At 37.2% G+C, this 27,931-nt stretch overlaps 2 protein-coding genes and 1 long non-coding RNA gene across 3 annotated transcripts; all 3 read right to left on the minus strand.

Moving 5' to 3' along the window:
* Positions 1-773: 773 nt before the first annotated feature.
* Positions 774-17,749, minus strand: LOC103511158 (mitogen-activated protein kinase kinase kinase kinase 5-like). Its single transcript, XM_026825006.1, has 11 exons — positions 17,687-17,749; positions 17,273-17,349; positions 14,134-14,235; positions 9,348-9,386; positions 7,674-7,745; positions 5,590-5,651; positions 5,035-5,208; positions 4,503-4,639; positions 3,960-4,161; positions 2,564-2,838; positions 774-1,015 (listed from the first exon to the last, which is right to left on the minus strand). Exons 7-11 carry the CDS (start codon positions 5,144-5,146, stop codon positions 809-811), a joined length of 933 nt encoding a protein of 310 aa, XP_026680807.1. The 5' UTR covers positions 5,147-5,208; positions 5,590-5,651; positions 7,674-7,745; positions 9,348-9,386; positions 14,134-14,235; positions 17,273-17,349; positions 17,687-17,749; the 3' UTR covers positions 774-808.
* LOC113468249 lies at positions 3,240-3,874 on the minus strand. Its single transcript, XR_003392078.1, has 2 exons — positions 3,824-3,874; positions 3,240-3,324 (listed from the first exon to the last, which is right to left on the minus strand). It is a non-coding gene; the product is annotated as an uncharacterized LOC113468249 (long non-coding RNA).
* Positions 17,750-19,204: 1,455 nt separating the features above from the next.
* On the minus strand, positions 19,205-25,947 carry LOC113468248 (serine/arginine-rich splicing factor 6-like). Its single transcript, XM_026825004.1, has 3 exons — positions 25,897-25,947; positions 19,811-20,199; positions 19,205-19,223 (listed from the first exon to the last, which is right to left on the minus strand). The coding sequence occupies exons 1-3, from the start codon at positions 25,945-25,947 to the stop codon at positions 19,205-19,207; spliced, it is 459 nt and encodes a 152-aa protein (XP_026680805.1).
* Between the last annotated feature and the right edge of the window lie 1,984 nt (positions 25,948-27,931).

Below are 27,931 nucleotides of genomic sequence, written 5' to 3' on the forward strand. Positions count from 1 at the left end.
CAAGAGGTCACAATAATTTCCTATGTTTTTTTGAACTAACAATTTTCAGAGGGGAGGAGGGAAAAACAATAACAAAATAAACTAGGTAAAACTAGTGTCATTTTTTGGTAAGAATTACAATACAAAAAGAAAATAAATTTGGGCTACAAAATACAAATGCATCGTCCACAATTTCGCTTGATAACGAAACTTGAGATGGTAGTTGTGCACAGACTTAAGGCTAGGCTTGAAAAATCGACTTTTTGTATACTTTTTATATTCTTCAAGCCTAACCTTGCACATAACCACCACCTGAGACTGCTATTTTCAAGAGAGATACCATACAGGTCATTTCTTAAAACGAAAAAAGAACAAAACCTTATAGTATACGGAGGAAATGGAGAGTAAAAACAAAAATATGTTCACATTTTTGGGGGGAGAGGGCATTTGACTAATTTGTAAATTTCGATTCAACAATCATTTACGGAACACCGTGTTTGGAATTACAAAGGTCATAATTATTGGAACTACAAAGGTCATAATTATTGGAACTACAGAGGTCATAATTATTGGAACTACAGAGGTCATAATTATTTGAACTACAGAGGTCATAATTATTTGAACTACAGAGGTCATAATTATTCGAACTACAGAGGTCATAATTATTGGAACTAAAAAGGTCATAATTATTGGAACTACAAATGTCATAATTATTTACACGATTTTTTTTCCGAATGTCCTGTAGGCAAAGTAATTTAAATGAGTGTTTCCACTGCACACGACACGATTTTTATTGCCGAGCGACAGGAAACGTAACTAAGGAAGACCATCAAAACAACTCACCAGTACCATCATCCAGACTTTCATCCGACATAAACCAGGATGTGCCCGTGTTCACATTGATCAGATCGAGTCTTAACCTTGTTCTCTCGTCGTACCCCTGTTTCACCCCGACACACAACATGGGGTACTCTAACTCCGGCGTTATCACCATCTCGAATACTGACAGCGGGAATGTGAGCGAACATTCTAATGACTGGAACATAGAGAAACAAAATAGAATAGAGTCAGCTCCCATGGCGTAGTGGTCACTGCGCTCGCCACCGTGTTTTTACACCAACTTTTCGTTTTACACTCCTTTACAAGAAAACATTTACATATGGTCAAAGTAATACGAGTGAGTACATACGAGTATGTAAATGAGGAGTACTTTTCTTACGATAAATCTGTGAGCGGACTCCAATATCCGATTCTCTTGTACTCTATCTAAGACATACCTCAGTAGACTTCATGAGATGGGGTCACTAGGGGCAATGGACGTAAGGGATGTAGGGAATTAAAAGGGACACTGGAATGTATCTGAATTAGGACGGGGTTTAACAAGTCGATTTAACTGGGGATTGAGTTAAATCCTTGATTGAGATAGGTATAGCTTGATCTTAGATTAAAATCTCACCTAGGATAATAATACTCTTGAGTGGAAGGTAACCACTAGGCGAGGTTCTTTACCACCTCACCCTTTAAAGCTCCATTATTGTGAGGTCGATTTCTCAAATAAAGGAAGATAAAATTACATGTCTCGGATGGGATCGAACCCGCGCCCTTCTATTTACCAGGCAAGCATCTTGATCACTACACCACGCAGGCGAGAGTTCGACTTGGTAGGTCCAGTCTTCAATTACTGACGGTTCTACACATGTTCGTATACTATGCTCGTAAGCGATGAAATGACATAGATTATAATAACATTGAATCAATCTTGTAGTGTAGTGATTACCGCAGTGGACTTCGGATCTGGAGGTTGGTGCTTCGAATCGAAGTCAAGTCGTAATATTTATCAAGGTGTAACTGATCGAATAAACTACGGGCTAAATAATTCCCGGAGGGACGGACCCAGCTTGTTTACTAGAAAAGCACAAGGGGCAACCTCTTTTCCAACTCTCAAGGTCTCAGCAGGCTCTATGCCACCTTGCCTACGTTTGTTCTAAAGGGTCATCCGTGCAGACAACACGCACAACGTAGCTGAACTTAAGATTATTATTTCGATCAATTTTGAAAAGTCCATACCTCCGGCCCTAGTTGTCGGATAGCGCTCAAACTTTCACCAAAATAATACGTCGCTTTTGATTTGATGTGTCACAAGCAGGGGATTCTCATTTGAGATTTCAAAGTTGCGGTCACAAGGGAAGGCCGGAGCTGCGGCTTTATGACTAATAATATGAAGTTGAGGACATGGGTGCTTTGGCGTTATGTATTTGGTATTCTAAGCGGTTCTCGAGAAACACATCCCGAGAAAAAAAAAAAAACTTTATAAACACTTGTCAAAAACAATAGTCCAACCGTAGTCCTCAAAGCAAAATCTCACCCATCAACAACAGTCCCAGTAACATCACCTATTTACTACCGAACCAACCACACAAAAAATTCAACATCCAAGTCATTTACACTCCAGTGGTGATTGAAAGGCTGGACTCTTGAGGTCACACAGGAGACCTGTGCAGCCGACAAACTTTTGCAGACCTTCCCCCCTTCTCTCTCTCTCCCTCCATCTCTTTCTTTCTCTCTCTCTTGAAATTGCACTTACCTTAAGGTGCATAAACTTGTTGAGCGGGTCGTACCACTGCATGAGGAATATCCCGGTGGGCATAGCGCCGCACAGGTACTTGTACCCATTGTACGGGTTCCGTCCCACACAGCACTTGGTGCAGCCCTTGGTGTCCGGGACTTTGGTGGTGAGCGCGAACTTGCGCGGGACCAGACGCTCGGGGATTTTGTTCATGTGCAGTGTGAACCGGTGAGACTGTTTGCTATGCAGGGCTAGGAGATCGTGACGGTAGAGCTGAGGTGTGGTCTTGCCTGGAGGAAGAAAGATTTGGTGAGAAAGTGGCCGGGAAAAGCCAGCACACGGAATTACCCAGATAGCAGGGCCATATTTGCCCTTGGGATCAATTCAATTAGAAGAAACCATTTACTGACGAAACTTTGTTAATGAAAGAAGTTATAAACCTGAACTTACCTGATAGAGATATGCCAGTGCTGTCTAGTAGCTAGCTTCATGTCCAGCTACCATGTAGAGGTCAGCACCCTCCTCACTGGGCAGAGTACCATGGGGCCGACACAACAAGTGAGACTCTAAGAGTACCACCCTGTAAAAATAATAGATCACGTACAGTGCTTCCTCAGCTTGTTGTGAACTTCACAGCCGTACAGCCTTGTTGCCAGCTTCACACCAGTGGTGTCTAGTAGCTAGCTTCATGTCCAGCTACCATGTAGAGGTCGGCACCCTCCTCACTGGGCAGAGTACCATGGGGCCGACACAACAAGTGAGACTCTAAGAGTACCACCCTGTAAAAATAATAGATCACGTGAATATATATTTGTTCAAAACATCACAACTGACATCTCTATGATGCTTGCCAAAAGGACACAGAAAGGTTGTAACTTAGGAGCTCAATTGAGATCAAACCACATAAATAATTATCTGATCTTTGGAATTAGAAAGCACTGAAAGAAGTATGCAAACTCATAGCAACGTTCATGGCTTTAAGCAATTTTTTTTATTATTATTATTTTAAGAGGTTTGACAGAGGGAACTGTAATGCTAAGGTCTTATCGTCCCGAAAATCCCGAAATCGAAGAGAGAAGGAAGTCAGGAGTTCCGAGAGAACGAAAATTATCCGTTCCGGATAAAAATCCGCCCCGGGCGGGAATCGAACCCGCAACCTAGCGCTTACGAGGCAGACGCTCTATACCTACCGAGTTAACTAGGCTGGGAATCGAGGAGTTAAACTTGAACCAAGTTTAAATTCAGATTGACATCAAAGATAGACATACGAAAACTTACTTGTCTGATCCTAACAACCTATAGACACGGCTCTTGTCAACTATCTCTCAGAGATATGAGCACATCTTTGATGACATAGAGCCAAATGGTGCGTCGTGCATACAACTGATCCAGCACAGTTTCATGCAATTCGTTCATAGAGATATGAGCACATCTTTGATGACATAGAGCCAAATGGTGCGTCGTGCATACAACTGATCCAGCACAGTTTCATGCAATTCGTTCAGATTTAGATTATAGATCCCCTCTTCTGCTCCGATTAGAATGTGCTGATCCCTCGTGTCTGGATGTACCCAACTAGCTGTACAGTGAATGCGGAGCGGACAGCCGTTGAATACCTAGGGGGCAACATCGTTCAAAAATAAATACAAGTGCAAAACATTCAGGGCAGTTAGAATTTCAATTCAACAAAAAGAAAAAAAATCAAAAGTCTCCAATTTTTAAACCGCCGTCCCTGCTCTTTTTATTTTCAGGGTGAATATCTAAATAAATCATTCTTTATGTGTGGTAAAGTTGAAGTACAAGAGGCTCTTTCCAACTTTTGTGAGTATGACAGCATTACTAAATACCTGTTTTGTAATTATTTCTCAATCCTAAAGAAATGTTTTTTCTCCAATAAATTCACTCATTTAACAGAGTGATATTACTTACTCATTTTATGGGAAGAAAAATACTTTACCTTGGAGAAGCAAGCTCCCATATGTACTTTAGGTGTAGGAGGTAGTCCATTACTGACGGGCCGGGGTGGGGTGTGTCGCCTCCTGTCTCGTCTACGGGGAGGTACAGGAGGGGTGTCGGATATGATATCTGGATCACCTGGGAAGTCAATTTAAATAAACTCATTAACTCATTATGATCGGAATATTTTATTTTTTTTTATACCTAGAGAAAACATTTATTTCTAAGGTCTCATCGTCCCGAAATCGAAGGGAGAAGGAAGACAGGATAGGAAAAAGCCTGGTGTTCCGAGAATGAACATTATTCCATCAGGATAAAATCCGCCCCAGAGCGGGAATCGAACCCGCGGCCTAGGGCTACTAACCAAGCAAACTAGGCTGGCTATATGAGGTTTACCGCTTTCCAAATGCACAACTAGGAACAAGCTCTGTTTATAAATTGTACCTACAAATAAAATAAAATGAAAAATATTATAGGTATATAAAAAAAAAGTTCAACACTATCATAAATGTAGTAATTTCCACCCAACTCACCATTCGTACTGCTACTACTATGGGTGAGTGTGCCCTTATCACTAGACTTGCTATCACTGAATGATCTCTGTCGGGACCCAGCTCCTAGGTTCAGATTCAGATCCAAGGACATGCCATCGCTGAGCTGAAGGATTTCATCCACTGAACTGTGTCGACGCGGTGATCCATCCGCCCCTGAAATTAAAATATTATACTGTTTATCCACCCCTGAAATTAAAATGTACTGTTATTCGTTATCCACCCCTGAAATTAATACATTGACAATAAGGTTTTCCGGTAGTGGGGATGAAAAAATGAATCGGTTTCTTTCATTTTTGGGAAAGAATCAGCACAAGTCACGCTCTATGTTTTCCACATTGCATAATTCAATTAAATACCAGGCGTTCATACAAATTGTTTACATTTTCACTTATGGTAGGTATCCATTTGCGGACACGGAAATTAAGTAAGTATCCATTAAGACAGAGAGATTTGTTAAATAATCATGTGTATAGGTATACCAAGATTTTACACATTCAAAATCAAATCAGTACGTAAAATGACTTTAAAGCTCACCTGTTAGACTTCCGTTGTAAGCGTTGTGATTGTGACTAGAGTCGCCTAGAGGTAGCGTTGCTCTGAAACGATAGAGGAAGCACATAGTTTAAGCAAAATAACTATCTCTTGTGTGACCTCTCCATTCTTCAAACTTCTGCCTTGCATTCCGTTCTTGTGAAACGCTAGAACACTATCAGGTAAACATACTGGAATCACAAGCAAAGAGATATCTATTTTAGTTTTTTTTTTTTCCTCCAGATATATGACAGAGGGAGCTTATATCGTCCCGAAAGCGAAGAGAGGATAGGAGAAAGCCAGCCGTTCCGAGAACAAACCTTATCTGTTTACGATAAAGTCATTTGATTTTTTTTTTTCAAAGAAGTTTGAAAAAGAGAACTGTAACCGCCAAGGTTTTATCGTCCCGAAAGCGAAGATAGAAGGAAGACAGGATAGGAGGCCAGCCGTTCCGAGAACGAACCTTATCTGCTCAGGATAAAGTCCGCGACCTAGCGCTTACAAGGCAGACGCGCTACCCTCTAACTGGCTCCCCTATTTGAAATTTCCTACTCCAAGGCTGAGGCATTACTTTAGCAAGGTTCAAAAAAGGTATACCAAAGGCTCAGTAACGATGCTTACCTATGGATTCTATTTGAAAATCGAACTGAATTTCGGATATTTGTTTTTTACTAGGAGGCCTCAGTCTTCCTTGAGGATTTACTATTTGGACTACGTCTGAAACAAAAGACAACATTGATTAGAAAAGTGATCAACCTCTTATGCAGTTTACTGAACTACTGGTAATTTGCTCCAATTGACTTCCCAGGTGATCCAGACATCATATCCGACACCCCTCCTGTACCTCCCTCTTATATAGAAATAAAACCTCTTAAATCTCTTTCTTTCTAAGTTCAATCCAGATTAGAACAGCATTACACAGAAAGGAATCAACTAGGAAAAACCAGCTTTAGGAAAACGCAGAAAATATGTCGATCTTGGATAGTCAAATTAAAAAATTAAATTGATTCCAAGGACAGGGTAAACTTAGACTCTTGGTAAATGGATTGTGCTTGAAGGCATGTGATTGGTTCCAATCCACTCGACTCTAAATAAAAGTGATTACATGACAAAAAAAAAAAAAAAAATAATAATAACACAACACCGGACAGCTGAATACTTACTGCCATAGCAGACTAGAATGGAATCTTTGTCGAGTTGAGTTACATTGATTATGTTCAGGTTCTCCCTACGAGGTACCATTGTAGCTGAAACACAATAGAGATCAATGAGATGAAGAATTTGAATTACAAAGGTCATAATTATTGGAACTACAAAGGTCATAATTATTGGAACTACAGAGGTCATAATTATTGGAACTAAAAAGGTCATAATTATTGGAACTACAAAATTTATATGGGGCTGTTTGTCCCTTCTCCTTTTTCACTGAGATCGGCCCTAATGATTCGCGAGGGGTCGCAACTTTATAACAAAAAATAGCACAACCCCGACCCAAATTTGCTGAGGAATGAATATCTCATCAGTAAAGGGGATTTAGGTAGATAAAAATTGGTCCCCCTAAAAATGAGGACACAGGTGTATCAGCTTTTTTTCACATTCCAAGTGGTTCTCAGGAAATGTAGCCCTAAAGGTCGGTTCCCACTTGTCATGAGTTTTACACGATTTTTTTCCCCCGAATGTCCTGTAGGCAAAGTAATTTAAATGAGTGTTTCCACTGCACACGACACGATTTTTATTGCCAAGCGACAGGAAACGTAACTAAGGAAGACCATCAAAACAACTCACCAGTACCATCATCCAGACTTTCATCCGACATAAACCAGGATGTGAGATCCAACATATGTACCTAACATAAAAGGGTAGACATGAGTAGACAAAACAGGAGGGAAGTAGAAAAACACTTTTTTCACGGGGGAACTTTGGAAATTGGATGAAACATAACAAAAAAAGGGTAGGGGATAAATTGATCAAATACACTGGTAGATCCGACTCTTCGGTCTTCATTGCCAAGCAAGACTTGGACATCGAATACAAGTACGGGACAAAGGAAGGGAAGAGGCAAATTAAAGTAAGTAATAAATACTTACTGGTAGGAAAAGTCATCCTCATCTTCCTCTTCAGTACCAAGACGTGCATTGGACAAACACGACGGTGTGTTTCTGAACAAACAACAGGACAGAAGAGTGACAAACGTGAGAGAATACAGTTTACTTTACTTTTATCTACATACTTTATTGCTTTACTTTTCCTAATATGTCCCAATTTGTTGAAATAGTGCCAATATCTACCTATATCAACAATAAAAAAGTTCAAGTACAAACTTTTACTTTCCTTATCCTATAGGAAGGAAAGTAATGTTACCTCCAAAGTTTAATCTAAAGAGAGCACTATACATAACATTAAAACAACAGGTTTTATTATTACTTCTTATTTTCATACTAAGTCATTAATTTGTTGATTTCCTGTTCCAATACTTCACAAAAACATTTCAAATTTTCAATACCTTTTTTTTTACAAGATCATTTCTTTTAAATGTCATTTAAGTGCAAAGAAGCTCCTTTGAATAGGGCTAATTTTGTCTGGGCTAAACCTGTGGGAACAAATTCGTGTACATTGTGCGTGATATTGGTGCAAATATGTAAAATTGGAATAAACAGAGCTGTGGAAAGGGCCCTAGTGCAAGCCAACACAAAATGCAAAGGAAATGCAGAATATAGATTTTTAAATTTTGTTTAAAATTTTGAAAAATAAGCACTAGAAATGAAGGTGAAAATGTACGGAAATAAAAATGAAAAATATTATTTCTGAACAGTTCAAGCAATTTAGGTCATTCAAGATACCATGATACAGAATAATATTATTACCTACAGCTGCCTGTTTTTTTTTTTTTTTTTTTTTTTTTTTTTTTTAAAATTTTTTACCATGAAAAAAAAAAAATTTTTTTCCTACAGCTTTTTTTTTTTTTTTTTTTTTTTTTTTTTTTTGATAAATATTTTTCAGTAACAGTCAGTAGTAACAGTAAGTATGAATGTTAGTGATGTTTAGAATGTCTATCTACAGTACCTACATTGTCTACCCATTTTGTAAGGCTAATTATTTTATATATATATAAATAAGGGATTCAAAGACAAGCTGGGATATTTTCTACAGTTATGAAGTAAGCGAACTATTCTTAGTAGATATTGGTTGAGCTATTCCCTTTCATTTTACGAGAACTATTTACAAAACTATTTTTCGTCCATCACTGACAAAAAGACCGAAGAAAAATGATTTACTTAAAAATTCAACCACAAGATCGCAAAGTGAGGGTTAGTCATTAGTAGAACGGCGGCCATCTTGGTTTTATTTTTGTACAAGAACACAAATACACAGACACAGATTGGTTAGATTGTTAGAACATTGTGCAATCCAACAAGTAAGGAATTCTAGGCAAGCCAAAAAAAAAGTATATGATTTAAAGAGGCTAAAAATCCTCAGCTTAACATTAATTCAGTGACCATCAGCCAAAAAGGGGAAAGAGGAGAGAGGGTAAAAAATCTATGTCACGCCCGGGACTCGAACTACATACCTCCTCACCAATTCTTCGTCAATATACTGCAATAAACTCCTGTAATAAAAGTTAGGAGTGTTTTAATGAAGTATATGATTTAAAAAGGCTAAAAATCCTCAGCTTAACATTAATTCAGTGACCATCAGCCAAAAAGGGGAAAGAGGAGAGAGGGTAAAAAATCTATGTCACTCCCGGGACTCGAACTACATACCTCCTCACCAATTCTTCGTCAATATACTGCAATAAACTCCTGTAATAAAAGTTAGGAGTGTTTTAATTGGATTGACTTGGATTTTCAATAAAATCCCGCCTGTAAGCTATTCGTATTCAACAAGTCATATTTTGCTCTTTACGGTAATTATTAACATTGCAAGTTACTAAAGTAGTGCTTAAAACCTTATGTTCCTATTTTTCTATTCCTAGTTTCTAGCTGTCGAATTTTCACTATCATGTATTTTTGCTATTCGTATTCAACAAGTCATATTTTGCTCTTTGCGGTAATTATTAACATTTCAAGTTACTAAAGTAGTGCTTAAAACCTTATGTTCCTATTTTTCTATTCCTAGTTTCTAGCTGTCGAATTTTCACTATCATGTATTTTCCGTCTTTGGAAAAATAGGGTATTTTTCCTTCTTGGCAAAAAGGGACAAGTCTAATAAAGAAAGTTCTTGGAAGGCATTATTATTCAAAGATCAATGAAATCTACAACACATCTACAAATAAGAAAAGGACAACTACATGAAAACTCAGAGTGGAGGAGCGAAAGGGAGGGGGGGGGGGGGATCACACATCAATCGATGTAGGTAAATCTAAATAGTTATTTATTATTATTTTTTAAACGTCTGGTTCTATCGTTTAGTGTTTTGGTTAGTTGGCGGTGTTTTGAGTTGATCTCATATACTTTAAATGTTCTATCTACATATGTAATTATTTTTTAATCCGTAGTGAATGAGGTCTTACTATCACTTAATCCGTGCAATCGAGAGTTTCTCTTCCAAATGGTTCGATGTATTGATTATTCGTGTTGGTTTTACCGTTTTTGCTCAATTGATTACTGCAATCAGTTCAAGTGCTAGTTAATTTTGTCGGTAGCGGGTACCTTTTTTACTACTTTTTTTATTGGTTGAATAGTGAGTACCTATTTATTTTTAGAAATTCAGGCAATTTAAAAAATCTCTAGCATTTTTAATTTGTTATTTTTTATAGTTTTAGATATTATAGTGTAAATGATTATGTTTTTTAATGTCTATAATGTCTGTTTATGTTTGCCAGAGGTATCTATTCTCAATATTCCAAGTTGAGGAGCAGTAATCCTGTTACCAGAGCACTGTATTTTTTATGCCCAATGCAGCCAATGCTTTAATTTTCGTATTTATTATAATCTTCATAAAATGTTCTCAAGTCAAGTCTGATTCTTATAATTGAGTTGGAGATTATCCATTTCTATTATTATTTACATAAAATACTACTAAATGATTCATCCCTCCCTCTGTATTTCAATAATCCCACCATTTCTCGGAATCCTCAAGGACTGAAGAGGTTTGACAATGAATTCACATTATCAATGTCTCCAGAGCCAGGAGAATTGGAAGAAGTCGTGTACTTTATTGAAAGAGATTCAGAGGGTGGATCTGTCAATCTGATGGAACCCAGTCTACCACTCCCTATGAGAACTCTTGCTTGAATTGGGTGAGGTCCTGATAATGATGTCTTCTTGTCTTTGACGGATGTTTTGTGTTGTTTGTTCTGCCACCCAGAGCCAGGAGAATTGGAAGAAGTCGTGTACTTTATTGAAAGAGATTCAGAGGGTGGATCTGTCAATCTGATGGAATCCAGTCTACCACTCTCTATGAGAACTCTTGCTTGAATTGGGTGAGGTCCTGATAATGATGTCTTCTTGTCTTTGACGGATGTTTTGTGTTGTTTGTTCTGCCACCCACCCAAAACAGGAAGATAAAAAATCACTTTATAATAGGAAATTCTGTGTTTGGATAAAATCCTGAGAAGGACCCAAGATAACGAAGCCCTAATGTATTTCGCCGGTCTATTCTGATTTGATTTTACTGTCTAGTTCTAGGTTGAAACAAGAAGTCTTGTTCCTGAAATGATAAAGAAGGCCTATACTTCTCAAATGATCTTTACCACTTTTGTTCATTATGGACCGCTAAGAAATTGAGTCACAACTTAAATTGGGTAATTTTTTATGGGTTCAAATTCAAAGTTTCAATCACAGTCTTCGATATCATCCCTTGAAACAATTCCTGCCTTGAATATTATCACCTGACACCTCTCCCTTATTATGTGCCACCCTAACTCGGTACACGCCCATTCTTTAATAGAGAATTTGCAAAATCTGCATAACCCAGACTGTGACTCAAATCCTGCGCTCTACCATTGTTCATTGCCTTGAGAATGCCACCCTAACTCGGTACACACCCATTCTTTAATAGAGAATTTGCAAAATCTGCATAACCCAGATTGTGACTCAAATCCTGCGCTCTACCATTGTTCATTGCCTTGAGAGCATTACCATTGTTCAAACATTAACACCCGTATTTATGAACAAATATAAGGATATCCTTTGCAGTTGAGCAAGTGCTGAGCACAGGATTGCAATAATGTTATTCCGCACAACATAGGTGACGTTCAAGTTATTAAAAGAAAGCAGAGGTTATGTATGAGTGCAGCAATAGAAGAGATGTACAATAATACAATACGGATATGCAATATTCCGAGTTGTATTATCTAACAGCTAATTCTTAACAGCAGGACTATGTTTTTATGTTGTGAACCTACCTTTTTTTAGATAGGAAATAATATCACAGAAATAAAAGCGAATGTATTACCAGGCTAGGATGGTGCTATAGGGTCTTGGGGTTTACGTCCTGTTCCGAAATGTATTTTTCCCGTAATCCCTCTGTTCCTGTTCTTCAGGCTCTTATTTTCTTTATGTTTCCTTCATCATTGTATGTTCTTTTTTCGCTTGTCCGCAAATGTCTCTTCACGTTTGGCTTAATGCATGAATCTAATACTGTATTTGAAGTATTACACTTCACATCCACCCCTGTAGTGTATATCAAGGATCATGTTTATCCTGCTCACTGACTGTATGAGATATTTACCTAAGCAAAATATACACTGTGTGAATCTGTGTTATAAACAGACCAATTTGGGCCCTACATACTCAAAGAAATAATCTGATGATCTCATCACTTTGAAATTTCATCAAAAATCCAGAACTCTATTCCCCCATTTTACTTTGGTAGAGGACCCGAATAGGAAATCTTTTTACAATTTTACAGGCAAAAATAATGAAAATTAATAAAATATTTTAAACGAGACTAAATAAAGAGAAAGGAGTGTAGGAAAGAGATATAAACAAGAGAGTGGAGAAACAGAGGAGAAAAGGGTTGAAAATAACCGAGAAAAAGAAAGGTGAACAGGTACCAAGATCAAGAATACTAAATACTGGTGCAAAATGCAACGAACTCATGCCCAAACGTTACAAAATTTACCATGCCTTAAATTAAGTGCCACACAACAAAACCATGTACAGAAATAATAGTTTTTTTGCTTGGTAAAAAAAAAAAAATAAAAAAATCTAGGTACATAAAAAAATTAACATAAAATCCATTGTAAGCAACTTTTCTATGCAATCTTGATACACTATTCCATCAATATTATCAGACTGGTCCTAGGCGACAGTAGAAATAGGGCAGACAATAGTATAATATGAAATCAAAGCCTCAATATTATAATCGAAAAGCAACGAAGGAGAAATAAAATTCATCTTTTTTTTATGTCTAGCAATGAAATTATAGAAATAGGGAGATTCAAATAGATACAACATTTGACAATCAAATAAATCGAAGAAATGAGAGTAAAATAACTGATAAAGCAAACTACAAAAAAAAAGGAACAAAGAAGCAAGGTAGCTCAGGAGGGAGGTATAGCAAGACACTTTTTTCACAAGGAAAATTTGGATACTGGATCAAACATATGTACCTAACATAAAAGGGTAGACATGAGTAGACAAAACAGGAGGGAAGTAGAAAAACACTTTCTTCACAGGGGAACTTTGGAAATTGGATGAAACACAACAAAAAAAGGGTAAGGGATAAATTGATCAAATACACTGGTAGATCCGACTCTTCGGTCTTCATTGCCAAGCAAGACTTGGACAATGGACATCGAATACAAGTACGGGACAAAGGAAGGGAAGAGGCAAATTAAAGTAAGTAATAAATACTTACTGGTAGGAAAAGTCATCCTGAACCTATCTAACTTAACAAAATTTGAATTGTTTCTAAAGAGAACTAGGGTGTTAAGCTAGCAAGGGAACATTTTCATAAAAACACAGGAGGGTAATACATGGAACAATAGAAAAATAAAACATTCCAAGAGTGTGTTGGAGAAAAAAGAAAAAAAAAAAACAATAAAAATATGAGAAAGAAAATGATGACGGAGAAAAACAATTGAACGAAACTAGGAACTATGGAAATAATGAGCAAACAATTATGCGAATATAGGAAAAACTAGTGATCAAAAATCGGCAGAAAAAAAGTCCAAGAAATAGGCGGGGCTTACCACGTTAGAATATCTCGGGATAGAGATTAATCCAGGATTAAGTTATATCTAATAGCCGCTAGCCGGGTTCAATCCAGGATTAAGCTTGATCTCGAGATAATCCGACCTGTTAAGGCCAGGGCCAAGGGTGTGGTTCTGGTTTGATTGAATGCGCATTTCTAGCTTTACAGCCGACGAGTAGCGTCATGGGAATCTTTATCTGATTCGGGGTTGTTTTTACATTTTTTTTTTTTTTTACATTTTTAAATGTTCTTCGTATAAATACGCGATGTGCGATACCGTAAGGCTAGAAATTAACATCCAATGGAACTCTAAGAAAATGATTATTCAAAAGTCAGATAACAAATGATTTCAAAGTAAAGATAAAATGGAATGAAATAATGAATTTGAGAGCGAACAGAGTGCGGTACCTGACAGCGGAAGAGGACAAGCGTATGATTTCGTTCTGACTAACAGTGGGCTCCCAAATGGGATGCTGATGTCGGGGTAAACACCGTGCTCCCTGAGTGAAACTAAACGAGGGGGAAACACTTAGTCAGGTGTGTGGGGAAAAGGGGATGCTAAAGTCTTTCAAACCCGATACACACGTTACGGTGTGTCTCCCAACTTGGTCTTATAAACTGCTGGTCTTTTGACTGGTGAGTGTGTACTGTGTACGCGATATTTGCGCAAAATTTCAGGTCTAACTCGGTAAAATTAGCGCAAATATTGCGTACTTACGCAAAGACATGTCTCCTAACGTGGTCTTTCGACAGATGGTTGCATGTGTAGATACGCGAACTCGATACTTATTAACGTACTCCCTTTGGCTATGTGCCCACCGTTGTGGCTGAGTAGTTAAAATCACGGACTCTCAATTTGAAGGTGCTGAATTCGATTCCTGGCCGGGATGGCCATTTTCATGTTGTCATTGTTTGTTAGGTTTGGGTAGAAAACTACCTTTATAAACCTAATTATCTATTCTTCTTCTCCTTTTTCTTCGTCCTTTCCCGTGTACCGACGAGGTCGACGTTTTTCGTCAGCCTCTCAATCAGCCCTAACTAGAGTGATTGCTTTGGGCTGACATTTGGTTTTGGCTACAAATTTTACGAGTGGATGCCCTTCGCACTCAACCTTTGCTATTTCTTTAGCAAGGGAAATATCTTGTAAGCTATTACAAACTATAAATTAACTTACTATGATAGATATCTTGTAAGCTACCTCCGCCACAGTACTCCATACAAATCCAAAGCTTGTCCTTTCTTAAATAGGACCCATAGTATGCGATAATGTTGTGATGCTTGCAATCCTTCATCATAAGGATCTCCTGCTGTATGAGCTGGAAATCATCGTCTGAAATAAAGTAGGAGCATGGTTAGTACAGTGGTAACGCGCTTGTTTGTCACGCAAAGTTCAGAGTTCGATGGTCACCATGGACAACAATTTGTATTAAAGTTACGATTGCACATAATTTGAAGGATTAAGCCGTACTTTATTATGTGCCTTTTTATCTAGCTTAAAGAGAAATTTTGTATGATGACTTGGAAAAAAAATGTTCCTAAATCATTACGGGAATTGAACCCGGAACCTTGTACATGGAAACGGTACTTACTTGGCTCAACTTTGATAACTTTGATTGCTGCGAATTGATTTGTACTTAGTCGTTTGGCCTGAAACATAGAAGAAAATGAAAAGCTATTTAGTTACATAAGTTGACGATGTATGTAGGTACTGGAAATCTAGCTTTTCTAGCAGTACAGCAGAAAGAACCCTTGCAGTCACCTTGCAATCATGAATTGCAGTGAAGCTGAGATCTTTTTCACAATGTATAAACTCCATCCCTAAGTAATTATACACATCTACACTCTACATAAGTACTCCTAAAAAAATATCAAAGGTAAGTAGGTACCTCCAGATTTGATAAATAAATAATAAATGCTGAAATAATAGCTGCTTAATGAAGATATTCATATTCAACATCACAACACTGTCAAGCCGGAAGTATCATCATCCCTTCTGAAACCATGATGATGATGATAATAATAATAATAATAATAATAATAATAATGAGAAGTTTCAGCTAGTATGTATTAAATATGCATGTTACCTCTTCAAAATCATCATCATTCTTGAAACAATTGCAGCTATCAATTAATTATACGAGTATGTTTGAAATGTAAGAATAGGTACTCGTCTGATTTCTCCATCTTGCAGGTAAACATCAATTAAATTTCCCATCATTCTCTTTAGTTACCTCTTCAAAATCATCATCATTCTTGAAACAATTGCAGCTATCAATTAATTATACGAGTATGTTTGAAATGTAAGAATTAGATACGCGGTATTTTTGCAAAATTTCAGAGCTAAACGAGTGAAATTTGCGTAAACGGTGAAATTTACCGCAAATATTACGTACACACAGAGCGATCTGACAGGTTGAAAGTCATAGCGTGTGTAACAGTGTAGCGGGCTTAATACATTCGCTTTGGACGGCGAAGGAGATCAAAGAAACAACAACTAAACACACTGGTACTCTACAGAGAAGGAGAGGGGAGAGAGAGGATAGGGAAAAATCTGGTGCTCTACAGGGAGGGAGGGGAGCAGATGGTAGGGAAAGAGAGGGAGAGAGAGAGATAAGGGCGAAAGTAAGAGGAAAACGGAGGGAGAGACAGAAAGAATACAAGAGAAATAAGACTATAAACGAAAAATATCATTAGTGTGAGAGCATACCTACAATCATTGGTGCGACCTTACTCTTTTGTAAGGCTTTTAGGGAGATCTCGTTTTATAGTGGATTTTAAAAGGAGGTCTTAAAAAGTCTATTTCAATTAAATATACTTGTATCGTGGATACTTAAAGCTAAAAAGCTTGTCGAACTTCCAAGATATAATGTCTATTGAAGACAAAAGGATTACACATTAATATTGCATTATATTGAAAATTGAATTCATATTCCCTTTTACGTTGTGCTAATTTTCCTCTTTAAGGCGTTCATCGTTCACCCTAAAAGCTGATAAAGCAAATATGTATCTCGGATACTTGGATGTAAAGCTATTAAAAACCTTACCAATTCCCTCTCAAAAAGACTTTTCCTTGTACAAATGCAAGAAGGGTTATCCTATCCGGTCATTAAAAAAAGGCCCTCATCACCCGAACAGCCCCAAAGCTAATACAAACAAAAGCTCATTTTTCTCCCAAAAGACAGAGGTCATTGAACAAAACGCAAAAAATGTCAGAAAGAAATTCTTTGAAAAAGGTCTTTATTCAATCACCCGAAAAGTTGCCCCTGGTAGTCACGCATTAAGTTGTGGTTACAATGAATCAGATTTGTTGTCTTAAAATTGAGTTTTTATAGCGAAATTCTTTCTAGTTCTCCTACATTGAGAAAATAATGAGTTGGAATGCTATATTATAGTGTCGAGCTTCCGATTATAAAGTTCCGGAACCCAGTCACTCGATTGGGCTTCCGCCACCTTAGTTTTTTTTCTGATCCACTTTAACCGCAGCCTTAGAGTACAAAAGCCAAATGGTAAACAGATAAGGCAAGACAGAAGGATGCTAAACACTTACATTTCGTTAGTGGACCTCGTGATTTCATTGAGTAAAGCATCCGTTCCGAACAAGGAATTATCACAGTGTGGTTGGTGCTGTAAATGCCGAAATAGAAAGAGATTAATGTGATTTTCATTGAACGAACGAAGTGATTTCCCAGTTTCAACTTTTTTTTTTTTTTGTGAATGGCAACCCTTTAACGACCAACATTGAGCTTTTTCGATAGGGGTTTCACCAGCTCCTCAATTGGTTACGAGACTGAGTGTACCCCGAAATAGCCAACAGCATGAGTTATTTCGGGACCCAGTTAGGTAACAACTCCCCAAAACTTTTTCTTTGGCTTATCTCCTAGTTTCTTTGGCTTATCTCCTAGTCCCTAAAACTGTTTCTTTGTCCAATATAAATCCCCAAACCCCCAAAAGTTTTTCTTACCGTGGAGAGAGTTGAATTCCACGGTGCTGACACATCAGGTAGTGAAAATACCTCGCTCTCATCTGAAATCACAAAAGATAGGAGGAGGTACCACCAAGGATTCTTCTTCTTCTTCCTTTTCTTCTTCTTTTTCTTCTTCTTTTTCTTCTTCTTCTTCTTTTCTTCTTCTTCTTCTTTTTTTTTGTTTTAAAAGATGAGTGTTCCACCGCCGTTTTTATTTCGTAGCAATGGAACAACTGCTACATTAGACGCTTGTGGCCTGTGTCGTAGCATGCCCATCCCATAGTATGCCTCTCATCAGATGGGCGAGAAGAGACACAATACTTCCCATTTAGGTGTTGGGTAGACACGAGAACACCAGAAAGTAACCCGTTGAAATATTTGCAATCGAAAAACGCTACATTTTTTTTTTTGTCGATGGTAGGCATTGAGCCCGGGACCTTCTGCATGGCAAGCAAGTGCGTTACCACTGGGCTAACCGTGCTCCATAAACAGACGATTATCCTATTGTTCTCGGAACGGCTGCATGCCTACCCCCTATCCTGTCCCCTTTCTCTCTTTCGATTTCGGGACGATAAGACCTCATCAACTTTTCAAGTTAAATGAAAGCATGTAAAAATGTCAAGCGTGCAGCATACTGCATATTTGTGTCGCGCTTCATTAACACAAAACTAACGCGACGGGTAGGTAGTGATTTTTTTTCTTTTTTTTTTTTATTATTATTTTTCATCAATTTAGCTGTATAATACCTACAAAACTACGAAAAACATGGGGAAAAAAATGTTTTAAATCTAAATATCAAACAGAACTAATTCATTGTGATTGGATTTGGAGATTTCAGAGAGATACGTTTTGTACGTCCCTAACTACCAGTAAAATAAAAAGCATCGGCTTACAAAATATCAATTGCATTGATTTTGATTGCATATTCACATCACATCAGTTAACAAGGAGAAGGAGAAGAAGAAGAAGAAGAAGAAGAAGAAGAAAAAGAAGAAGAAGAAGAAAAAGTCGAAAAATCTGCTGTGAACATCACACGACTTTTCTTATCCTATTGAATGATGCTTAATTTGAGTGTTCTTGTTTTTATACCCTAACTTTTACAATATCTCCAACCGTTTAGTCGGTATAGCTGAAAACCGCCAAAAAACGGTCGATAACCGCCAAGAAGCCGTCAAAATGCCGCCAACCGCAGCTTCTATCTCAGCCAAACGTTTTGAGTTGCATCCTTGTCACATTTGTGAACTACATACCAAATTTCAAGTCTCTAGCTCATACCGTTCCTGAGATATTTTGTTTACAGACAGACAGACAGACACACGGACCAATGGCTGAAACTTTGGATTTAGGCTCTAGGGACCTCAAAACGTGTTACATCCCTTGGTTTACAAGGAACCCCATGCCAGAAATGGTGACAACAGAGTACCTATCATTATCAAAAAAATTATCATCTTTATCGTCCTCAAAGGAAACTCAATGCCGAGAAAATCCTCCAAACTCCGGCCGGTATACCATGCTCTAGAACGCATCACGAGTTCTAGAACCTAACGGAGTCACTGGTACGGAGAGTACTCAGTTCGAACCCCTCAGACAATAAGAACCTAAGACACGCATGATCGGACTTTGGGTTAAAATCGTGTCTGAACAAACTTTACGGTAGAGTTGATTTTTCAATAAATCCTATATATCTATCTATATTTCAATAAGTTACATACAGGGTGTCCCAGAGGTAACGGGCTCTTGATGCTCGAGCAAGCCCTTTTGAATTTTATGCTTCCAGATCTTGGTTTTAATAAAAACAGTTTGTCGATTAAAATGAAGAAAAGTTTGACCTAAAAACCGAGTCAAGGACTGCAGTTCTTTTGTGTTTTTTTTGGACATTTCTCGGAAACGAAGCCGAAGTCAGGAAAATGACTCAGAGAAATTTCATAGTGCTGGAAATGATGAGATCTACTTACCCTGAGCCGTTGTCAGTGTTTTTCTGGCGCACCCTGTACATCGAGATCTTCGGGTTTATATTGTTGGTATTTGGAATTCTCAGGCAACAATTAGGGCAGAGCGAGAGAGAGAGAGAGAGAGAGAGAGAGAGAGAGAGAGAGAGAGAGAGACGCATAATCGTCTAACGCGACGTGAACACTTGAGACTATTGAGTTAGAACTCTTGGATTTAGAACTTGACATACTCTTGGATTTAGAACTTGACTTACTCTTGGATTTAGAACTTGACTTACTCTTGGATTTAGAACTTGACTTACTCTTGTATTTAGAACTTGACTTACTCTTGGATTTAGAACTTGACTTACTCTTGGATTTAGAACTTGACTTACTCTTGGATTTAGAAGTTGACTTACTCTTGGATTTAGAACTTGACTTACTCTTGGATTTAAAACTTGACTTACTCTTGGATTTAGAACTTGACTTACTCTTGGATTTAGAACTTGACTCACTCTTGGATTTAGAACTTGACTTACTCTTGGATTTAGAACTTGACTTACTCTGGGATTTAGAACTTGACTTACTCTAGGATTTAGAACTTGACTTACTCTTGGATTTAGAACTTGACTTACTCTTGGATTTAGAACTTAAAACCCAAAGATCAGACAATGGCATTGGTAAGGAAAGTAGGTTTAAACGTGCGATTGAAGGTAGATTCTGAACTGATGTACCTAGTGGCCAAATACTAGGTGTTAAAGAATCAAGAGAAAAGTTTTGATAGAGGGAACTGTAACTGCTAAGTGTGGCCAAATACTAGGTCCCTACCAAAGAATCAAGACTTTTTTGAGGAGTTTTGATCCCGGGGACTGTATCTGCCAAGACTGTATCCTATGGTCCCCAAAGCTCATACCCAAACCATCTCAGTCTATTCCGAAGCAGATTCAGCGAAACGTTTACCCAGAAATGAGAAACTTAAACGTATTGCGTACATACTAGTATATGGGAGGGAATTGCGAATGTGGAACTTCGAGATGAAGTCATTGAGAACATTATTACGACTTCATCAGGTGAACAGATTCTATTATTGGGAATATAATATATGTATTGGGGATGTGTCTGATAACACTATGCGTGCACGATTTTAATTGGTGTAGGACTAAGTTCACTAACTGTTAACACTTTGCTGACTGTTAACACTTAGCTGACGTGAGGTTCCAAGTTAGTATGTCAGAGGGTTCACAAGTGGCTAGGTCCAAGTTATTGACCAGATTCTGCAAGATATGTTCAGCTTTATTTCCACATCTTGAATGGTCTTCACACGTTTTTGTAATTATTGGGGGAGGTGTTGAACCATGACTTGATTGCATGATTGATGTTTTCGGTTATTGAGTAGATTTACAGCTGTTTACTTGGAAATCATTGCTATATGACTGGAAGATTTAGGATGAGTAGACGGGTTTGCAAGTTTGTATTGAATGGAAATAGCCTACTGCTTCGTGAGTTCCATGGGTAAAACTGGTGGGTGTACCTAGGTACATTTTTTTTTTTTTTTTTTTTTTTTTTTTTTGGGGGCGTGAAAAGTTTCTATTCAGCGTTCGCCTAACACGACATCTCTGCCACGACTACTCTGAGGATATCTATTGAATACGGTTACTATGAGTTCTGTTGAGTGGCGGAGGCATGGGCTTCGTTTCAATCATTTACAAATGTTTATGTTGGTGGGAACACCTTAGCGTAAAGAGCAAGCATCCTAGGTAGCAACAACCAGCTGATAAAAATGGACTTTTCAGTCCTACGTTGGCAGTCTAAATTAAGTATTTGTACGTAGAGGGAAGCGACGAGGACGAATTCAAACCGCATAGAGCTGAAAGCAAAAAGCCTCGATGCTCTTGTTCGCTGCAATCTGTTAGTCCAAGGCATTTCGCCTCTGAATCAATTTTATCTTTTGTCACTGCTGGGTATTCAAATCGTGGTTCCCTCTGTTGTGAATGCAATACCTTGCCAAAATTGCACTACTTGGACGTTGACTTTTCATTGTGTAAGTTTGGTTTATTACCTGGTAAGAATTTCTGGTAAGAAAAGGAGTTCCTGAATCCGCCACTGGTCTATCAAACCACTCAAAGCCCTCGAAGGGTTTTGCTCATCGACATTGCGTTTAAACACTTGAACAAAGTTTGGACAGTAAAGAACCTATAGGAATACATCAAGTACCATTGGACACTAAAGAGAACCATTCCAGTCCGTTATTTCAGCAAATATTATCAGAAGTGTTTGCATCAGGGAATTGGATCAATGAAACTGTTTGAATCTTTTATTGATGAAGGAGATGCTCTATTGAAATGTTCGATTAACAGAAGTTCTACTAAAATCTTTGATTAACAGAAAACAGAATTTCTATTTAAATTTCCTCTGAATACTTTTGAGGATTAGTCGAGACTGCAGAATTCCAAATTGATTAGCGAATGTTCTCAACACTGTATTGAATACTTCTCATCACACCCTAATTAATTTTTTTTTAAGAGGTTTGACAGAGGGAACTGTAACTGCTATGGTCTTATCGTCCCGAAATCGAAGAGAGAAGAAAGACCTGTGGACAATTACCAACGTCTTGTTTTGTTTGCACTAAAGGGGAAGAAGACCATTAAATGGTTTTGAAGATGTCCCGCACCGGATCACATGCGACCTTAAGGCCCCGCTACACTACCAGCTTTTCATTTGTGTCTATCATTTTCATAGGTTTGGTTTTTCAGGTTCGTTCTCGGAACGGCTGGCTTTCTCCTATCCTGTTTTCCTTCTCTCTTCGCTTTCGGGACGATTCAATTCAATTTATTTATTTATTGTATTACCAGCTTTTCATTTGTGTCTATCATATTCATAGGTTTGGTTTTTCAGGTTCCTTCTCGGAACGGCTGGCTTTCTCCTATCCTGTTTTCCTTCTCTCTTCGCTTTCGGGACGATTCAATTCAATTTATTTTTTATTGTACGGAGAGACCGCAGGTATTATATGAGTTTCATATAACACGATGAGACCCTAGCAGGTACAGTTCCCTCTATCAAAACCTCTTGAAAAAAATAGATCACCCCTAAAGGGCATTCCGCTATTTTTTTTTTTTTTAAGAGGTTTGACAGAGGGAACTGTAACTGCTATGGTCTTATCGTCCCGAAATCGAAGAGAGAAGGAAGACACTACCATTTAGGTGCTGGGTCAACACGAGAACACCAGAAAGTAACCCGTTGAAATATTTGCAATCGAAAAATGAGTACAAATTGATTCTATGAAAGACAGAAGAAGATGAAGAAGAAGAAGAAGAGGAAGACGAAGAAGAAGAAGAAAAAGAAGGGAGAAGAAGAAGAAGAGACAGGTAGGTATTTTGATAGATATTAATTAGGTGTTGGTTAGAAGTTGTTAAATTTAATTATAAGAAGTACCATGATCACTTCTTGTTGCTTGAATCAAATTGGTCAGTTCCTAAGTCTGATATGTACGGAAGATCAATAAATCACATGATACGTACCTACAAGGTTTTAGAATTTAACACATTCGTACGAGTGATATGTTGAGAAAATTTCTCACCAGATAGGTAAAAACATTTAGGAAGAGCACGATTTTAGTTGGAATGACTGGATTTTTAATTGGAATTACTTTTTTTATTTATTAACACTTTGCAGGTAAAATGTTTCATAAAATTCTTGGGAAGGAGGGTGTGTAATTCCTCCTATATTTTCAGGAAGCTTGCTGGTTGGATCTGCACTTTTTTGCTTCATATGTCTGAATATGTTGGTGAATATATGGGATTTTTTACCTTTCTTAGGGAATGATTCAACGTGATGGTTTAGCAGATGCACGATTTTACTTGGAATTACTGGATTTTTTATTGGATTTGTTCACAACTCGTCATAACACATGATTCAGGGAGCTTGATGAAGATATTACTTGGATTTGCACGTTTTAATTAATATGTACTCACACTATATGCGATTTTTTGCTTTTTTTAGGGGAATAGTGCAGCCTGTGCGATATGAAATGATATAGCACGAATTATATTGAATCAAATTTTAGTTCTGCCCTCTTTTCTTCCAATTCCATCCCACATCCTACATCCCACATTGTGGTTGTGTTCTGGGCATTGACATATTGACAACATTATCTTTAGAATATTAGAATGCCTACATGTATTGGGTATGTTGATTTTTTCCTGCTGAAACTCCCCATTTCTTACAGATTTTTCTACCAGTTTTCAATGTTTGGTCTGTTCTATTTTTTAGAAGGTTTACTTTGGTGGGTCTCTACCTGATAATTTCTCTGCTAATTTCAACTCTGTCATTACCTATCATCCATTAGCAACGTAAATTATTCATATAATCACTACTGGGTACATTTTTCATTATAATTTCAGCTTTATTCGATTATATTTTTGATCAAGTTTGCTTGAATTTCACCATATTCATTATTACACTTTTGCATCAAGTTTGCTAACCGTTTGGTCGCCAGTAGCTTTTGGAGATAATTGCGAATGTGTTCATCGAGAATTATATTTATCAGCAAATTTATGACTTGTACAACAACATCTTGGTTTCGGTTTGTTTGTTGCACCCGGCCAACATATTTCGGCAGTTCGGTTCTAATTTAGAATCGGTTGGATGATTTTTTTCTCTCCATTTCTTGTAGTTAATTTTTCTTCGTGTTTTAATAACATATTATTATCCTCGGTGTTGATGATACAGGATTTGGCCATGTTGTTTAATAAAGTTATAAATCATTCTTGTTCTTGTTCTTCTTCTCCTCCTCCTCCTTCTCATGCTTTCCCTTCTTTTGCTTCTTCTTCTTCTTCATGGGTTCCTGTGGTTCCTTCACCGTACGGTAAACACACTCGCTGGTATACCGGTATACCTACCTACTATTCCGTTAATTTGTTTAATAACACATCTGGTTGGTGTTATCGGTCTTCCAATATCGCGGAATTCGCTCTTTTCGGTGATACCCCCTCTGGCCTGAAGGTGTAATCCAATAAATATCCCCGCCTAATGGGTTATCTATGTATGACACCTTGGCTTTCTTTCCCAAGGTGTAAATGTGGGTAATTATAAGTTAGACAGGCAAAAGAAGAGTTTTATTTATATCGATGTTTTCATAATATTATCATTTTTGGTTTGGGGTTTTTAGGAGAGTTCTGACCGAGTGACACCTTTGGCCTTTGACCTCTCACGTCATAGGTGTTAGAAAATTTGGTATGTTCCTATATTTATTTCTTTAATGGCATCTAAATTGCAGCTTTTCTATTTTAATCCATTTATACTTTTAGCTCTCTGCTTTATTGATGGAATCTACCTATACCTTGGCTGTTGTTTAATCTGCGCTTGTGTTACAGTTGTCCAAGCTTTCCAGAGGACTTATGAAATCAGCTTGAGAAGATACATTGTTCTTCCCAGCTCCTTGTTAATAGGGGAATTTGTTATTAGGGTATAATTCATTTTCTTGGTGGATGGTTTCCTTATATCAGTCATATCCTTTTCGTTTTTTTTACAAACCTTATCAGCTCTTGATTTAAAATTAGAAATGCTTCATTTATACTGCCGACAATAATCAGTATAATATTTTATGTATACTACCGACAAGGATACAAGGATTAAGGATTAGTTAATCCTATTAATCCTATGACGCCAACACAAAGGATCTAATTAATAGCTATCATGAGTTTGGCAGCAGGAGTGAATTAATTAATGCAAGTATTGCAAGGTTACTGAATTGATCTTTAAGAAGTTCAATTCTTCGAGCATACCTACCCGTTGCGTTAATTGGTGCTTCTTTAAATAGGTAGGCACCTACTCCTGCTTATTTGCATCAATTTATATTATTATTATTAGGTATTTTTTAGTGTTAATTTTTTCAAAATATTTAATCAATTATGCCTATGTACCAAATAGTCTTTCTGATCCTAATGATTGAATCTGAGTTAATTTTATTTTAATCTTTTACCTATAGGTTTTTGTTTTGTTTGTTTTTCTAGGCTCTTTTTTTAAATTAAATTTCAATTATCATTTAATTATCTTTCTATTATGCCTTTTTCTCAATGTGTCTACCGCTCCATTTTCGTTTTCTGTTGACATTTTCACTCTCCTAATCTTTTCCATTGAATCTTTCACCGTTGCCTATCCTGCCTATCTCTTCAATTCAATATCTTTCTGCGAATAATTAAAACTCTGACATTTCTCAAACTATCAACAACTTCTCTCAGATCTATCAGTATTTCAGTATCAGTATCAGGTCTATCTTGCCTCGTGATCCATGGAACACCCTGCTTGGTATCGGTTGGTGTTCGCGTTCATGTTGACTTTTTATAATGCCAATTTCGACGTCTCATAAATTACTCGGGAAGTTTTTGCTATAAAGGCTTGTGCTTGGTGTTTTTGCTAGGTTGCTTGTTTCATAGGCTGATATCAAACCGTTTTGGTAAGATGTTAATCGTCGAGTTTTTATTTCACACGATTATTTTTACGCGATTTTTTTTATATCGGGAATGGTTGTGGTGTTGGAGAATGATCTCATGATCTGCTTTGGAGTCTTGTTCGAGATGATTGTCGGTGATTAGAAGATTTATGTTCTGATTGAGGAGATCTTCTAGGCACGTTACTGGTATGGGTAGAAGTACTAGGAGTGAAACTTTACAGAGATGTTCAATGCTTTTGTCTATCTTTTATATCCCTTGCAGTTTCATTGAGGGGAGCATAACCTTTTCAAGCTCTTTTAGAGTCTTTAGATATTGACGTGATTACAGAAAAGGCTGTAATTGATAGATATCAACTACCTACTACTACTATGTACCTATGATAGGACAATCAACAAACAGTATCACCAGAAAGAATTCAGACATGGAAAACGCTCAGCCAAAGACATCCATAACAACAAAAAGAAATTCTCCACAAGTTATTGGTAATGCGAAAGTTCATATTTGAGGAGGAGAACTATCGCTAGTCGGCGCCATCGATAGTTCTCCTCCTCTAGTTCATATAAAATAGGTGAGAGGAGAGTATTGTTACTTGCCATTTATTTTTTAGCTGTTGGGATATCTTTAATATTAATTTGTTCATCACTACTTGATAGAGTAGATCTTCAAGCTGTTAGTCATAGGTCTCCAAGATTTCAAATGGGTTAATTAACGACTGATTGAGCAATTAAAATAGTTTTAATAGTTTAATAGATTTGTATCATAACTCTTAGACTAATAGATTGGTAGATTGCTCTGTATATTTTATGACGATCATTATTAGAACTATTTTCATTCTTAATTCTCTAAATTTCCAACATACTCAGAGATTTCAGCCTGTCCAGGTATGTAGGTACATTTTATGGCGCTGCATTTTGATCATTAGTAGTTTTTACTAGTTTGCTCGTAAGTTATTTTATGCATTTAGTGCCGTTTTGGTGTTAGATCAGGTTCAGGAGACTTTTAACGTTGCAGTTTTATAATAATTTGGTACGTAGGGCGAGGATTTTGCTATGTGCAATTCTAGTTACTGCTAATTTAGGATCTTTACCTATGAAAATTTATAAAAATCTCACCTTTAATAATCTTGGCAAACACTCTGGTCCTATTATATTCATTTATTTTCTAATTTTTATAATTAATTTATTTTCTTATCAAATACTCTTGGGTTTGTAGGACTTGTAGGTTATATTTTCTAATTAATATTTTTCTGATCTTATTAAAATAACAAGTACCTATTTTCTCGGTTATATCGGTAATAATAAACATTAAATACAAAACGAAACCCTATCATGAACAAGTAGCCAAAGCCCCGTTGTCTAATCACAATGCTTTGAACAGAAACATTAAGGATATTTGCGAACTCATCAAATTTTATGTAGGTACCCAATGTTCTCATTTTCAAATTCGTCTAATGCAGCTTTTAATGGAATTCATGGTACATTAAGGAAATGAGCCAACGACCTACTGTTCGTAGTGTTGAAGAAAAGAAAAAAAAAGTTGCAGCCAAAATGTTGAATTATCGGGTTAACACGATTTTTAGGTTCCTAATTTTCTGCTTGATACCTGGTCATTAATTAACGAAAGAAATGATTTAAGTACCTACATATTACATAAATAAATCCATCAAATTCTGTAGCAGAACTCCAAACGCACGTTTTTAAACTTTGCAGATTTAATATTTAACACGAAACTTTAACATGATAAAATCGGAGTGTGTCAAGTGTCTCATCTAACACCTAACATTTATAATGGAGGAGTTGCAAATGGGTAAAAATTATTAATAAATGGTCGATTCCTATGTAAAAAGTTGGGAAAAATCCAAA

Source organism: Diaphorina citri, unplaced genomic scaffold, assembly GCF_000475195.1.
Source record: "Diaphorina citri unplaced genomic scaffold, Diaci psyllid genome assembly version 1.1 scaffold681, whole genome shotgun sequence".
NCBI classification, from domain to species: Eukaryota; Metazoa; Arthropoda; class Insecta; order Hemiptera; family Psyllidae; genus Diaphorina; species Diaphorina citri.

What these genes read in the sequence shown, in the direction of transcription:
- LOC103511158 (XM_026825006.1), bottom strand. Translation starts at nt 5,146, where the DNA reads ATGTCCTTGGATCTGAATCTGAACCTAGGAGCTGGGTCCCGACAGAGA. An exon ending in TAGTAGTAGCAGTACGAATG is followed by an intron (nt 4,640 to 5,034) that starts GTGAGTTGGGTG and finishes TTGACTTCCCAG; the next exon opens with GTGATCCAGATATCATATCC. An exon ending in ACAAGTTTATGCACCTTAAG is followed by an intron (nt 1,016 to 2,563) that starts GTAAGTGCAATT and finishes TCTATGTTCCAG; the next exon opens with TCATTAGAATGTTCGCTCAC.
- LOC113468248 (XM_026825004.1), bottom strand. Translation starts at nt 25,947, where the DNA reads ATGAACGCGAACACCAACCGATACCAAGCAGGGTGTTCCATGGATCAC. An exon ending in GGTGTTCCATGGATCACGAG is followed by an intron (nt 20,200 to 25,896) that starts GCAAGATAGACC and finishes TCCTAGAGTAAG; the next exon opens with TCAAGTTCTAAATCCCAGAG.